This window comes from Haliotis cracherodii, unplaced genomic scaffold, assembly GCF_022045235.1.
Source record: "Haliotis cracherodii isolate W230 unplaced genomic scaffold, xgHalCrac1.p SCAF_3, whole genome shotgun sequence".
Classification (NCBI taxonomy): Eukaryota; Metazoa; Mollusca; class Gastropoda; order Lepetellida; family Haliotidae; genus Haliotis; species Haliotis cracherodii.
Window position 1 is genome coordinate 58,955,342 of NW_027266286.1, and position 16,708 is coordinate 58,972,049.

At 41.8% G+C, this 16,708-nt stretch overlaps 1 protein-coding gene across 1 annotated transcript in view; it reads right to left on the reverse strand.

Moving 5' to 3' along the window:
- LOC139474583 (protein O-mannosyl-transferase TMTC1-like) overlaps positions 1-16,708 on the reverse strand; it is a 96,725-nt gene that overhangs the window by 38,980 nt on the left and 41,037 nt on the right. The window contains exons 6-9 of the mRNA XM_071257652.1: positions 16,404-16,507; positions 15,907-16,102; positions 13,875-13,999; positions 320-484 (exon numbers count right to left, since the gene is read on the reverse strand). Coding sequence (XP_071113753.1) covers positions 320-484; positions 13,875-13,999; positions 15,907-16,102; positions 16,404-16,507 — 590 coding nt within the window. The remainder of the gene's footprint in view (positions 1-319; positions 485-13,874; positions 14,000-15,906; positions 16,103-16,403; positions 16,508-16,708) is intronic.

The window sequence follows — 16,708 nt, forward strand, 5'->3', positions numbered from 1 at the left end:
AGCCAGTGCCCCACTCTCTGGCTGATCAAACCAGCTGACTGATCAACACTGTGTTCTGTACAAGATCACCAGTGAGAAGATTTTATAGACAGTTCTCTGACACATTACCTAGAGCACCCAAACAGGGCCCCTGTAAAGTAGAACAGTGTTTTGCTACATGATCCAACTACCACACCTAACAGGGCCTCACGTATGGACAAAGGTCTACATGATCCAATAACCAACCGTAATCGGGCCTCTCAAGGTTCTGATACAACCCTAAAATTCACCCCATAAGGGCCTCTTGATTGACGCTTCTGTTTAAGGTCTTCTAACTCACCTAAACAGGGCCTCTCTAGACATCCAGACAGTGTTTTGCGTCCATGTCTTGGTGGCGAGAATGGCCAGGTATGCAAGCAGGGCCATCATCAGGTGCTTCCTGTTCTCTCGGCATCGTTGCAGCAACACCATCAACCCATACCCCACCAGTAGGCTGAACCCTAGGCTGCAACATCAACAACACGTTTGAGCAATCAAGTCTGACCAACTTCTAAATACACAAAAAATGTTATGGAAGAGCATGCTGTATATTTTATATTGAACATGCAGAAAATCGTAGATGTATTGACAGATGACATCAACACACCATGACATAAGCTCACCTGAACCTCCAGCTCAGTGTGGTACCTAGACTTGCACACATATCTAAGGCAACAATCATTAGTTTAAATAATAATTTCTAGATTATGTAAATAATAAGAACGAGTTATCCCAATAAGAGACTTGAGTCCTTAGATGTACTGTCCACATATCTAGACTTGCCTATTAGGAGGATAGTGGGTGAGTGAGTTGGGCTTAACGCCGCTTTTAACAGTATTCCAGTTATATCATGGTGTGTCAGCTTAATGTGAGAGGAAAGCCTGAAGTGATGCAGGTCTCAGACGTTTACCACTTTGGTGAAACCCACGAACACGGGTATGATGCTGACAAACCTAGAAACATAATCGGGACAAACCGGGATTCGAACCCACAATCATAGGTTTCTGGCGTGCCCAAGGGACGCAACTCTGCACAGCGAATCGCGGCGCCTAAGACAACAGGGCCATCCGTGCCTCCATAGGAGGATAGAATTACTACACATCCATGGCCTTCTCTTTCAGGACAGCCTTGGAGCAAGGCTGAGGGTACCATATATGCTGCGTTGTCTCCGGCAGAATGAAATTCTCTGTTAAAGATCATGTTTTACAAGCTGTGGCCGAAAACATTTCCATTGTTTATTTAAGTCATACATTTTTGACAAATTGCTAATTTTTTCGAAACTTTTGTTTTTGGTTAAACTGCTGAACAGATGAATTGACAACATTGCTCCTACCGGTGACATCAAACTTTGAAACTTTAATTCCTAAAAGTTTAACATTTGCTGTTCCAAATTCAATTTAGCTTGGTTAATCTACAGGTAACCCAGCTCAACATAGAAAACACAGTATGTTTAACTGCAAGACATTCATCATCTATACATATAGATTACACCTGCAGACAAACTATCTATTTCTAACCCGACCAGGCAGCGATGATATACTTTCTAAGGAGGGGACATTTGCTGTAACCAGCTATCAGCAGTGACTGCTAGTTACCCAACAAAGCTGCCCACCTCCAGTCAACATCTAAATGCTGTAATTAGTGTCTTCTTGGGATTTCTTGTCGATTGAGTCCAGATTACGGGATAGATTTTGTCGTTTTTTACCATGCGGAAGATACAAATCTGATCAGACTCGGATTGAAAACGGGAGAATCGTGACGAATTCGGCTGGAAGCAGCTGAATCGGGACCCTTTCTGAACAATATCTGATTGTTTGTGAATTTCCCGCCAGGATCACAGGATCTTGATCAGACTATTGACAAATTTTAATCGGGAATGATCCTATCAAGGACGGCAGTAAAAATCCTGAATGTGTGACTGAGCCCTAACCTATGTCTTGCAGACTGTCTAAAGCCTGAAGAGCCATTATATAAAATAGGTATAGAACCCTAGGATACACAAGTTTCCAAATGAGCAACTTGACTCAGACTGACATCGTAGTTTCGTTACAATACTCACCGCCAAAAGAAAGGTGAAGACCATATATGTTGGTTAATATATGAAGACTACTCACATTTAAGAGATATTAGATTGGTTCGATGCACAAATGAACGTACTGGTATGTTGTGTGAACAGATGCTCATGAATGCATCACATGTGACGTCATAGATCCATGACTCGAGATGCACCATTTGTCTCGTGCAGGATTAGCTTGTGAAGTATGGAAATCATGTGCAGCATATCATGATAAGAATAAAGACACTCTGTGGTACCACTTGACTGATTGTTAGTTTTGTTAATACACATTGGAAACATCTATTTTTAAGGTACAATTGGCGGTCAGGTAGCCTTGTGGTTAAAGCGTTTGCTCATCACGCCGAAGACCCGGGTTTGATTCCTGACATGGGTACAATGTCTGAAGACCGTTTCCGTGATATTGCTGGAATATTGCTAAAAGCGACATAAAACCAAACTCACTCACTCACATACTCTTAACGTACAAACTTCTCTATATGTTTCCATGGTTCACGTTTCTTTTGGTGGTGAGTATACATCAAACCAAGGCTGAAATAAGGCTACAAGCTTATACATAATTAATAAATCAGACCAATTCATTTACAAAATATGCGCATATAAATGTTTATCTTTAATATGAGATAAATGGTTTATCTTATTGGTAAATATATCATCACAACAAAGTAACGGGTTCAAACACATCCGTACACTGAGATTCCTTGGAGATAACAGGGTTTGATGGTCTACCATAAACAAATCAGTAAAGCTCTGATTTAGTCCCCACTCTTCACATAAACACTTAGAAGACCCTCCTGTCTAGTTGAAGTGATTATCCTTCCTTCATTGCCCGCCATATCTCTGATAAATGTTCAAGAATACACTAGCAGGAAATAAGTTTTGGCAAGACTGAGGATGCAGTATTATCCGTACGCGAATGACATCATTGCATCAGGAAACATGAAATGCGGCTGTCAAAATCTAATCTCCTAAACGCATGAGATAAGCATGTATCCTGTTTTTCGGCACACTATCCACTTTGAAAACCAATTGTCAGAATTTGCGTAAATTATCATCAATCTTGCTTTATGCAAGCTCTTTAGAAAAACCAGCACAACAAACAAACAAGCCAAGGGAACAGCCCTCATTATTTACACATAAAACACTCAGAACCAGCAGGTGCCCTTGTGGAGAAGTCAAGCCTATGACAGCTCTGGAAGACATCCTTCATCAATGCTGGACTTAACTGTGACTTTACAACTGATATTAAGGAGGTGTGAGAACTCTAAACAACCTTAATGTGACAAACATTATGGAATGTTTGAGCGCTGCATCCTGAGAGATTAGCAAGCTTACATGAACACACAAGAGGCTGTTTGTATCAACACGTCACACAATCTTGTTGATACTAAATAACATAAGTTAAACCATACAAATTTCACATAAAGACTGGTTAAAAGGCAATCAAATTGTCAACATGGGTGGGGGTGGGGGGGGTGGGGGGGGTGGGGGGGGGTGGGGGACCCACAATGAACACATTATCATGCAAATTGTTTGTAACATAATGTCAAAGGGTTGTATTCTGATTCAAAGGTTGCAACATATTGATTGCATCCCAAGCTAGGTGCCCTGTCAGGTATTCACAATGTTACTACCTGGGAAAGACTGGAGGGACCCAGGTTGAGCATGCAGATCAGTTACATGCTTAACTTATTCCTGTGTTCTGTTAATGTAATACTACAAGCATTAAACAGGTGTGACAAAAGATCAACCGTGCTGTTTTCACATGGTATTAGTTACAATTTGTCCATCAGGTCAGATACTTATACGGTAAATCTCCCATCAGAGACTTTTGTTATACATTATTCTAATGCTGCAGTGACAAAAACAGGCCAGTCTTGTTTTGTAACAACATGTTTCATTGCTAGAATTACAAAATATTAAACATTCTCATTAAAGTTGTTCATGGATCGCTTCCAAAAGGTTTAACATGACATAAGCCAGGGTCTATAAAGGCATGGAGAATAACAAGGCTATAAAAGAGGGTAATACATCCAGGAGTTACATTATGATAACAACCTCATGTTTGCTGAATTCTCTTGCCCCACCACACACACAATGGCCTGATCACCACAGTCCTTGACAGTACTGAGAGTGGTCAGCACTGGTGGACACAAGCTGAAGAGCCAAAGATGATTCTACTCCTCACAGCTCCCATCTAGCACCTGCCTCCCAACCCAGCTCTATCAAACACCTGCCTCCCAACCCAGCTCCATCAAACACCTACCTCCCAACCCAGCTCCCATCTAGCACCTGCCTTCCATCCCAGCTCCCATCAAGCACCTGCCTCCCAATCCAGCTCCATCAAACACTGCCTCCTAACCCAGCTCTATCAAGCACCTACCTCCCAACCCAGCTCTATCAAGCACCTACCTCCCAACCCAGCTCTATCAAGCACCTACCTCCCAACCCAGCTCCATCAAACACCTGCCTCCCATCCCAGCTCCCATCAAGCACCTGCCTCCCAATCCAGCTCCCATCAAGCACCTACCTCCCAACCCAGCTCTATCAAGCACCTACCTCCCAACCCAGCTCCATCAAACACCTGCCTCCCAACCCAGCTCCCATCAAACACCTGCCTCCCAACCCAGCTCTATCAAGCACCTACCTCCTAACCCAGCTCCATCAAACACCTGCCTCCTAACAAAGCTCCCATCAAGCACCTACCTCCCAATCCAGCTCCATCAAACACTGCCTCCTAACCCAGCTCCCATCAAGCACCTGCCTCCCAACCCAGCTCCCATCAAACACCTGCCTCCCAACCCAGCTCTATCAAGCACCTACCTCCCAACCCAGCTCTATCAAGCACCTGCCTCCCAACCCACCTCCCATCAAACACCTGCCTCCCAATCCAGCTCCATCAAACAACTGCCTCCCAACCAGCTCTATCAATCACCTACGTCCTAAACCAGCTCCCATCAAGCACCTGCCTCCCAATCCAGCTCCATCAAACACCTGCCTCCCAATCCAGCTTGAAAAAAACATCTGCCTCCCAACCCAGCTCCATCAAGCACCTACGTCCTAACCCAGCTCCCATCAAGCACCAACCTCCCAACCCAGCTCCCATCAAACACCTGCCTCCTAACAAAGCTCCCATCAAGCACCTGCCTCCCAACCCAGCTCCCATCAAACACCTGCCTCCTAACAAAGCTCCCATCAAGCACCTACCTCCCAATCCAGCTCCATCAAACACTGCCTCCTAACCCAGCTCTATCAAGCACCTACCTCCCAACCCAGCTCTATCAAGCACCTACCTCCCAACCCAGCTCCATCAAACACCTGCCTCCCAACCGATCTCCCATCAAACACCTGCCTCCCAACCCAGCTCTATCAAGCACCTACCTCCCAACCCAGCTCTATCAAGCACCTGCCTCCCAACCCACCTCCCATCAAACACCTGCCTCCCAATCCAGCTCCATCAAACAACTGCCTCCCAACCAGCTCTATCAATCACCTACGTCCTAAACCAGCTCCCATCAAGCACCTGCCTCCCAATCCAGCTCCATCAAACACCTGCCTCCCAATCCAGCTTGAAAAAAACATCTGCCTCCCAACCCAGCTCCATCAAGCACCTACGTCCTAACCCAGCTCCCATCAAGCACCAACCTCCCAACCCAGCTCCCATCAAGCACCTGCCTTCCAACCCAGCTCCCATCAAGCACCTGCCTCCCAACCCAAAATCAAATTCAAAGCATCAGTAAATCAAACTCCCTCTCTCACTCTCTTTAGTGAAAGGTTAATTCTTTCAAACAAATGATAGATCCATATAGATAAAACTAGCCATCACTAGACATAACCTTCATCATTCAACACATGGACACATTCATGTGCTATTCCCTGGGGCAGCACTTCTGACAGACATAGAGGCTCTCTGCTAAGTCTCCCGACACATGAATACCACAGAAATAATCTCCATTTTGTAATCTGATCTTTATATTTTGAGCAGTGGCTGAGTGTTGACAACTTGGGCAGATATCTATTTAGATGACAAGTCACTGGACCCCAGTGTAAGACTGGACACACCACCCCTGGGGCTCTATCAAAAACAAACATCAGCAGAAAAGTTTGTTGTAACTGTCGTCATGCAAAACAACCTTCAAGGTGAAGACATGTATCATGTTTAATTTTGGTTGTATTTAAGGACACCACACATGTGCATCAATAACTGGATATGGTCAAGATTGGTACCACAATATTTGGCTTTGATGGCTGTGTGAGTGGCACAAGTCCCCAAATCACTGTATAATATGTAATCAATGAGAAAATGCTGTGGACTTGGTGTGGGCTTGGTGATGTCAACATAGTCCTAACCTTTGGTTGGACTTTGGTTGGGCTGTATTACAGCTTACATTGCTCCCTAGGTAATCACTAGGTAATGCATAGGTAATCACTAAGTTAGAACCTGTAGCATGCCAAGTCTGCTCCCTAACCATGCATTAGTAATCACTAAGTTAGAACCAGTAGCATGCCAAGTCTGCTCCCTAACCAGGCATAAATAATCACTAAGTTAGTACCAGTAGCAGGCCAAGTCTACTCCCTAACCATGCATAAGTAATCACTAAGTTAGAACCAGTAGCATGCCAAGTCTACTCCCTAACCATGCATAAGTAATCACTAAGTTAGAACCTGTAGCATGCCAAGTCTGCTCCCTAACCATGCATAAGTAATCACTAAGTTAGAACCAGTAGCATGCCAAGTCTGCTCCCTAGCCATGCATTAGTAATCACCTAGTTAGAACCAGTAGCATGCCTAGTCTACTCCCTAACCATGCATAAGTAATCACTAAGTTAGAACCTGTAGCATGCCAAGTCTGCTCCCTAACCATGCATTAGTAATCACTAAGTTAGAACCAGTAGCATGCCAAGTCTGCTCCCTAACCAGGCATAAATAATCACTAAGTTAGTACCAGTAGCAGGCCAAGTCTACTCCCTAACCATGCATAAGTAATCACTAAGTTAGAACCAGTAGGATGCCAAGTCTACTCCCTAACCATGCATAAGTAATCACTAAGTTAGAACCTGTAGCATGCCAAGTCTGCTCCCTAACCATGCATAAGTAATCACTAAGTTAGAACCAGTCGCATGCCAAGTCTGCTCCCTACCCATGCATAAGTAATCACTAAGTGAGCCCCGTCCTCCTAACCATGAGCACATTTTTATGTAAATGTAAACAATAACATGAAAATAAAATCTCATATTACCCAAAACAAGCAAATAAACAAAATGCAATAAAAACATCAAATTTACAAAACTGAATGAAATTTTTTTTATATGCATTTGGAACAGATCAGGAAAGAAGACATTAAAGTTATTTGCATTTTTCTGTCTAGTTGATCTGTACGGTACTCGCCTTGTTCTCGTATTTATTTCCTATGAGTTGAAATTGGCTTTTTGAGTACTAATTGATATAAGGTATATCCCATCTCATACAAATACTCCAATCACTTACAGGTTATATTTTTCTTTTCACGTGTCTGCACCTGCAATCTCATTCTGTCACTGAAGCACTCTTTATAGCACTCTCTCCAGCACGCTCTCCGCCCCCCGGCCTGATCACACCCTGTACGGCTATGCATAGAAGCTTACAAGAAACAGTTTTGCCTCAATGGCTTTTGATAAATTTTCAAATACATCAAGATTGAAAAAGGTTTTGGAGTACAAATCATACAAAAAACTACATTGCCAGGTAGGATTGACAATATGTCTATTGAGGATCAAGTAGGTGCCTCCTGCCCTACATATGTGGGGGAATATGGACTTTATGCACCCACCACTGGCCACAGTTTAGGGCTCCTTACACCAAGGCAGGAACAACTTATTTGATGCCAAGATTTATGCCAAGAAGCAGAAAGCAAAGAACTGATTACAAAGTAGACACAATTTATTGATAACAACTTCTTTATTTACTGAAAAGCGACGTTTCGGTAAAGATCCTTATGCCGTTGTCAAGCTAGGACAATGGTGTAAGGATCTATACCCAAATGACGCCTTTACAGTAAATAAAGAAGTTGTTATCAATAAATTGTGTCTACTTCATCATCCATTACTTCTATGTAACACCTATCAAACAATTTAAGAACCGATAAGATAAATGTTTCTGGGTTGATCTAATGTTTATTTCCTAAAAAACACAGATTTGTTTTGATTTATTTTGTTTAAATTTTTTGCATTAGATTAAAATCAGTAAGGATAAGATCTATGGATGAACAACTTCTTTATTACAGTTAGGAGCGATGTTTCAGTGTAGGTTCTAACATCTTAGTACTCCAACATATAATGAATCCTAAAGAAGTTAGATTTAAATAGGCAAGTAGTGTTATTAAAACAAGAACATAAGCTGGTCTTTCCTACGATACAAGTAATCACTGGAAGTTTTCTATGTCTTAAACATTTGGCACCATACTGAAAACATTTAATAGCTGATAAATATAACGTCTTGACTGTGACATCAGGTGCTGGGAGAGTGGTAATCTCTATGTAGGTGAGGTGAAATGGGTTTTAACGTCGTGTCCAAGATTATTGCACTTATAAAGCGACATGCATGCACGTGTATGTGTGGCTGCTTGTACAAGTCCGGACTAATGCCGATTCATAGTGCAAGCACACTGAGATACCATGCCGCAGTTTAACATGAATACCCCACTCAGACACAGTATACTGACTCCGAGCCGACCAGTCCTTGTTTTAGCCCCTTAATGCCGAGCGCCAGACAGGATAACAACAAGTACCATCTTTTAATGTCTAGCCTCTGACCTTCCACTCTCCGGTCGGATGCTCTACCACTAGACCACGGAGGCGGTCGTAATCTCCATGTACCTGCATTAGGTTATATCATAGGTAATAGCTATGTACATGTGTTATCTTGTTCACTGAACCATGCTGTATTGTCCCAAAATTACAGCTGACAATAATTTACGGCAGCCATGAGAAATTCCTCGATGACAAAGCCGAATTTACAGATATGGGCATTTGATGGAGGGATCAGTACGTGATAACTTTGTAGACCATGCTGCAGGGTAAACACTGCTCTGTGCCTGGATACTTGTGGACAGGGACGACTCTGCTTCCTGTATTGAATACAGGGATTATCTACCCACATAATTTACAAATCAGATAACGCTATTATCATAGAAAACAGAATGTTTTTAGAATTTATTTAGCTGAAGTACCTGCTGTAGGATTTTCCACCTGAATAACATCTCTAACGCATCAGCTGATTTCGTAATTTCAATTCATGTGCTGATTCAATAAAGATATCCTGGTATTTTTTCATTCATTTTTATTCCGGTTTATTACTTTGGGAATAATAAATGTCAGGTGATTAGCCTTAAGTCAGACCTGAGGTGAGGGTTGGAAAGTGGTAGATCTGTGCCAGGTATATGGTACATTGTGAGATTGACAAGAGCTATACAACTGACAGTCACATGTCCCTCGAATAGATACTGCTTCACTAACCACTAATTGTGTATGACAAGGAGACCAATAACACGACTTGTTATCTTACATTTACCAATTCGGCTCTGCTGGCAAACCTATAAGGATGTCGTGTGTTGGCCACACAAAAGCAGTTTTTGTGGAATATATTCAGTACAAAACAACGACTCATTTAACAAGAAGTCAAGCACGTCTCATTCGAGTGTAAGTCAAAGGTAATCATAGGGTTCTCCTGAAAAGTATCTGTGATGGAAAGCGAGAGTAGGTATTAAAGCATGCTTCATCCTTGAATGGAGAGTCACGCAACAGGGGTCCATTACAACATCGGGGCGGTCGGGTAGCCTAGTGGTTAAAGCGTTCGCTCGTCATGCCGAAGACCTGGGTTTGATTCCCGACATGGGTACAATGTGTGAAGCCCATTTATGGTGTCCCCCGCCCTGATATTCCTTGAATATTGCTAAAAGCGGCGTAAAACCATACTCACTCACTCACTCACCATTACAACATCAACATGTTGCTTGCAACATTCAAATACAGATGCAAGGGTTACATAGCGTACACAAGCAGGTATACATTAAACAAATGTCATATTTCGGATAACACTTTCTTAGTAAAGTACAGATTCTCGTACTTTTTGGGGTTGAGTCCCATCCGGGATTCGAACCCACACTGCCAGAGTGAGGCACCTTATCGCCAGCACACAAAGTCAGTGATCTAACCCACTCAACCACCAAGGCTTCCACAAAAATGAAAGTCTGACAACTGGTAGTCCGGATGGGACTCAAACCAAAAAAGGTACTAGAAAGTACTTTACTAAGAAAGCGTTTACCCAAATATAACATTTGTTACATTTGACCACTTTCTAAATGGAATTATGTGTTCACAGGCATATATTTGTACAGGTAAACACATTGTGGTCATTTATGCATAGGCCTTGCAGAAACCTTTATCGATATTGAGTCTCTTGCATGAGTCCGCTTATCGCTAATTACGTCAAATACGATATTCAAAGACATTAACCCTTTAGCCTTGTATCACAAACCTTCAGCTACATGGGTCTTGTGTCTGAGAAGATGACTGAAAATTTGTATTTGTTTATAAATCTAAAAAAACCATCTTCCTCTACAGGTTAAAACAATATATTTACTTTCGGTAAATGGTTCTTCAGAAGAAGTCGAACTTAAAAAAGGAAATTGCAACAATGTCTCCATGTTCCTGCTCGATCCTTCCAGCCCACGGCGATATTTGCTAATATATTGGCAAGTGAACAATCCCAATTAGCACCCCTTCTGATTGATCAATGTACACTTATTTATTTGTGTATAAAACGCACTCATGTGTTATATGCACTCTTAATTATGGGCAATTAAATTCTGTAAAAACATATCTGTCGTATATAAACAGTCAGGCTGTCAGCATAAACAACGAAATTTATCTTTCAACTCTGTTTTTTCCACCAAAATAATATTCTAATAAGAGCCCCCTATTTGTAATTTTGAGAGCACCCTGGGCGCTTATTACGTAGAATACGGTACATATATTTAGACTAAATAAAAAGCTGTCAACGATGGAAATACACACAAGAAAATGTGGACTGTCATGCAGGAAGTGCTTATAAAGATTCCTTTCAAATTGGTCTAGAATTGAGTCAGGGGGCGGTTATTGCTGCAGGACCCTTAATACACCAAATACGGTACATGGTACTACCATAAATCATGAACATAGTCAATATGTGAGCTTTCAGTAACAGGTACAAAAAATGAGAGAAAAACGCCCTCAAAAAGAGTTTGTTAGAAACAGATTAATATTAAACTGGAGCAACTTCAACACATAATTTTTTTAATGAAATAAGCATGTAGTTAGAGGCAGTCATTGTTCACGGAATGTACGAGTTACAATCGATGATATGAAACCAGGTGGTAAAAAACATCCTAAAAGACATGCATGTGTTATCTACCCGTTATCACGGTCAATATAGTGTTTTATAACCAGGAGACTTGACAGGTGTCACATTGGTTGTGGGGGAAAGATAGTCTGACACTGGGTTACCTTAACAGAGTATGAATGCTGGTTAATTCAGCATAGATAACGCTTTCATCTTCGATAATAAATTATAGTTACCTGAGCATGACGGAAAAAGGAGGAGTACCTTCACCCCCAATAAACCCCCTATGGGGTATTCTTAACAGTAAGATCTTTGTAGTACATGTATGTTACATGATGAACTGACGTGGATCATTCAGTGACTTTGCCCCCTGGGGTTTCCCTGTATCCCCAACCCTACACCACTCTACATCTTCTTCATTCAGTGGATCTTACAAGTTTGTGCATAAGTATTAATCATTGTCAGGTGTTTTTAATTTGTATTTGGAGTAAATTGTTTCGGACTTGTAAAGATCATGTTGTGATACAGCTATTAACACTGCAGGATCTTGGTCTCTGTTATGAAGGGTAATACATCTTATATCAGACAACAGGGACTGAGACAATATGGCAATTACGAAGAACAGCGTCACAATGCCACAGCTTGAAGTCTGACTTCTCAAAAGAAAGAGTTTACATTGCATACCTATAACCCCACAAGGCCACACATTCTTAATTTTATGTTTCACAGATTGATTCCTTGTTATTTATTCATTCATTCATTCATTCATTCATTCATTCATTCATTCATTCATTCATTCATTCATTCATTCATTCATTCATTCATTCATTCATTTATTTATTTATTTATATGAAAGTCATTCTGCCATTGAGTTAAAACTGCAGGCGGCCTATTGAATTACTGATAGTGATGTAGACATGGAATTTATACATAACATTTTTTTATTGTATAAGAGGGACTATATTTCTAGCGGGAGACATAATAAAAATAAATACTTTTTTATTTTATTTATCACTTTTCCAGTTGCTTTTCAGTAGGGGGTGGGGCGGTGAGCCTGTGAAACAAAAAATAAAAAGTGTGTGGCCTAAAGAGTAAGTTCATAGAGAACGTCATCGGTGGGCTATATACGACATTATAGTTCTCTCAAGACAGCCTCCAACCAGGGCAACACACTATAATGGTCCAAACACGATTTTTAACCCTAAAACAATCAGGTCAAGAATTATTAAAGAATTCACTGTGAGGTCCTACTTCCCAAGTTACTGCTGTACAGCTTGTTGGAAATGGCACAAATCATGACGGGTGATCGTTTTGTAGTTAGTAGCGGTATTAGATGCCCATGTTATAAAACAATATCACAGGCCTTTTGCATACAGAGCCTGATAACTGTTACAACCTAGGTGCTATGACAGTCATATCGCCTACACTTCAACAAACACCTCTGACAGTCAACAGTACCAGCTAACTTCCTGTCTGGTCCTCAGTAGTTAGAATCATATATACCGGTAGTTACACTCTTGAAGCTACCAATGCTTGGCACTGCAGGTACAAAAAGCTTGTTTGTGTAAATGTTCAAAAGTATATTTTCAAGTCAATTTCATCAAAATTCATCTAAAGGGTATTGTGAGTTTTCTACATTTGAAACAGTCTTAAAAAAATATTTTGCATATATGTATGATTATTTCCATAGACTGTTCAAACATAAGTTCAATTTAGAATTGAAACTACAGTCGTGCCTCGTTTATACGGACACTTGCATCATTTCACAATTCGTCCGTATAAACGAATTTCCGTATAACTGAAACCAGCTTCTTACTGGAAGAGTTACTGATGGTTTCCAAACTTGCCGACTGGTGTTGTTCCTTAAACAGACAAATTTCCCTTTTTTCGTGTGCTGTAACTGCGTGTTGCTTACGTTTCGCTGGTTGACAGGCCACACTCAGTTTGAAATCACAACTTTGACCTCTGACCTCCACAGACGCCATATTTATCGAATGGGATTACATGTACAATAAACAAGCTCGTCTCAAACCTAACTCAGTGTCACTTGGTTAATTGACTCCTCACGAATCAAAGGATTACAACCAGCGGAAGGATTACCACCAGCAGAAGTGTATTGTCCGGGTAAGCGAGACAATTTTGTGGGCATTTCAGTGTTTTGTGTATGAAAATGACAATCCGGTTCCGGAAAATGAATTTTCGTACAAACGGGTAAATTTATATAGTAATTATTTCGTTTTGAACCGGGAACCGAGGTTTCTGGATATCTGAAGTCTGTATAAGCGGGGCATGACTGTATTTGGAATTTGATGTGAACACACTATAGTGTATAGGGAGAGAATATATCACAATGACTATATGACGTAATTGAGTAAAATGTGTAAGTAATATGACTACACTTCTAAATGATGAAGAATTATCTCACCTTGGTAGATACAGGATTCTTTCTGCGACTACAAAACCCACACGGAAGAAGAGATTGGATGCTGGCAGGAAGGGCAACACCAGGAGCACCAACGCCAGGAGCGTCACACTGGGAGAACTGTCATCCTGCAGGGGGAATATCTGCTATTATCACCCTGTCACATGATATCAAGAACTGTCATACTGCAGGGGGAATATCTGCTGTTATCACCCTGTCATGCCATATCAAGAACTGTCATCCTGCAGGGGGAATATCTGCTTTCATCACCCTGTCATGTCACATCAAGAACTGTCATCCTGCAGGGGGAATATCTGCTGTTATCACCCTGTCATGCCATATCAAGAACTGCCATCCTGCAGGGGGAATATCTGCTTTCATCACCCTGTCATGCCATATCAAGAACTGTCATCCTGCAGGGGGAATATCTGCTTTCATCACCCTGTCATGCCATATCAAGAACTGTCATCCTGCAGAGGGAATATCTGCTTTCATCACCCTGTCATGTCATATCAAGAACTGTCATCCTGCAGGGGGAATATCTGCTTTCATCACCCTGTCATGTCATATCAAGAACTGTCATCCTGCAGGGGGAATATCTGCTTTCATCACCCTGTCATGTCATATCAAGAACTGTCATCCTGCAGGGGGAATATCTGCTTTCATCACCCTGTCATGTCATATCAAGAACTGTCATCCTGCAGGGGGTATATCTGCTTTCATCACCCTGTCATGCCATATCAAGAACTGTCATCCTGCAGGGGGAATATCTGCTTTCATCACCCTGTCATGTCATATCAAGAACTGTCATCCTGCAGGGGGAATATCTGCTTTCATCACCCTGTCATGTCATATCAAGAACTGTCATCCTGCAGGGGGAATATCTGCTTTCATCACCCTGTCATGCCATATCAAGAACTGTCATCCTGCAGAGGGAATATCTGCTTTCATCACCCTGTCATGTCATATCAAGAACTGTCATCCTGCAGGGGGAATATCTGCTTTCATCACCCTGTCATGTCATATCAAGAACTGTCATCCTGCAGGGGGAATATCTGCTTTCATCACCCTGTCATGTCATATCAAGAACTGTCATCCTGCAGGGGGAATATCTGCTTTCATCACCCTGTCATGTCATATCAAGAACTGTCATCCTGCAGGGGGTATATCTGCTTTCATCACCCTGTCATGCCATATCAAGAACTGTCATCCTGCAGGGGGAATATCTGCTTTCATCACCCTGTCATGTCATATCAAGAACTGTCATCCTGCAGGGGGAATATCTGCTTTCATCACCCTGTCATGTCATATCAAGAACTGTCATCCTGCAGGGGGAATATCTGCTTTCATCACCCTGTCATGTCATATCAAGAACTGTCATCCTGCAGGGGGTATATCTGCTTTCATCACCCTGTCATGTCATATCAAGAACTGTCATCCTGCAGGGTGAATATCTGCTTTCATCACCCTGTCATGCCATATCAAGAACTGTCATCCTGCAGGGGGAATATCTGCTTTCATCACCCTGTCATGTCATATCAAGAACTGTCATCCTGCAGGGGGAATATCTGCTTTCATCACCCTGTCATGTCATATCAAGAACTGTCATCCTGCAGGGGGAATATCTGCTTTCATCACCCTGTCATGCCATATCAAGAACTGTCATCCTGCAGGGGGAATATCTGCTTTCATCACCCTGTCACGTCATATCAAGAACTGTCATCCTGCAGGGGGAATATCTGCTTTCATCACCCTGTCATGTCATATCAAGAACTGTCATCCTGCAGGGGGAATATATTTGGCATTATAAACCTGCCCTGTGTAGAAATATTTAATATCACGTCTTGTCATATATATATGTCATAGGTGGATCCAGCGAGGTGGTCCAGGGACTTGTACAATTATCTAGGAGAGGATTTTGATATTTTGGACCCCTCCCTTTTAAAAATCCATGATCCGCCCTTGTATATCCAGCATCAGGAGAGAAAATATCTAGCATTATCACCTTTAATTAGATATCTGATATCAAACATACCGGAGATTTAAAGTCTTGGAAGCACTTGTAGCCAATCATGATGAATGTAGCAAACAGCACCAGAGTTGCTAAGTTACGAGGGTCTGCAACTGACTCCACCAATGGGATACTGCCAAGTGTCCAGTCATAACACAGGGTGACCGGTGACAACAGAAGCCAGGAGTTGAAGGCAAACAGGTAGTTGTAGGTCAGAACTCTAAAACACACAGCCAACAGGGTACAGGACCTCAAACCAGTAGTATAATGACACGCATGTACATAACAGGAAGTAAGACTACAACCCTATCTCCTTGAGACGAACTTGAACCAAGAGAATATATGGCAGATACAGTATACAGAACATTAAATACTTAATATGAATTTTAGCTTCACCATACCAAGTTTCAACAAAAGTGAAAACTGAGCTTGTGTGTGGTAGCAAAGTATTCATGGTTTGTTTTAAAGACATATGCCAAATATTCAGCTAATCCTATTCTGAAGCCAGCTGGTACACCCACCGAGTGGTGAGTGAGTCAGAGAAGGATGCTGGGTTGTCTTGCTCCAGGAATTCTGGAAGTTCTCCTGCCATGATCCAGATTCGGAATATCAGGAGGCAGAGAAACTGAAATAAAAGAGCAAACATCAGTGACAGTGAACAAGTAATATCCTACTTTGCTGTCCTAACATCAGTGAACAAGTAATATCATACATTGCTGTCCTAACACAGCACAGACTTGAATAAATGGCGTCACAAAAAGAAACCATGAGGGGAATGAAACCCAAAATTTCAATGCAACCAGCAAACAGCTGGCTAATCCATGTC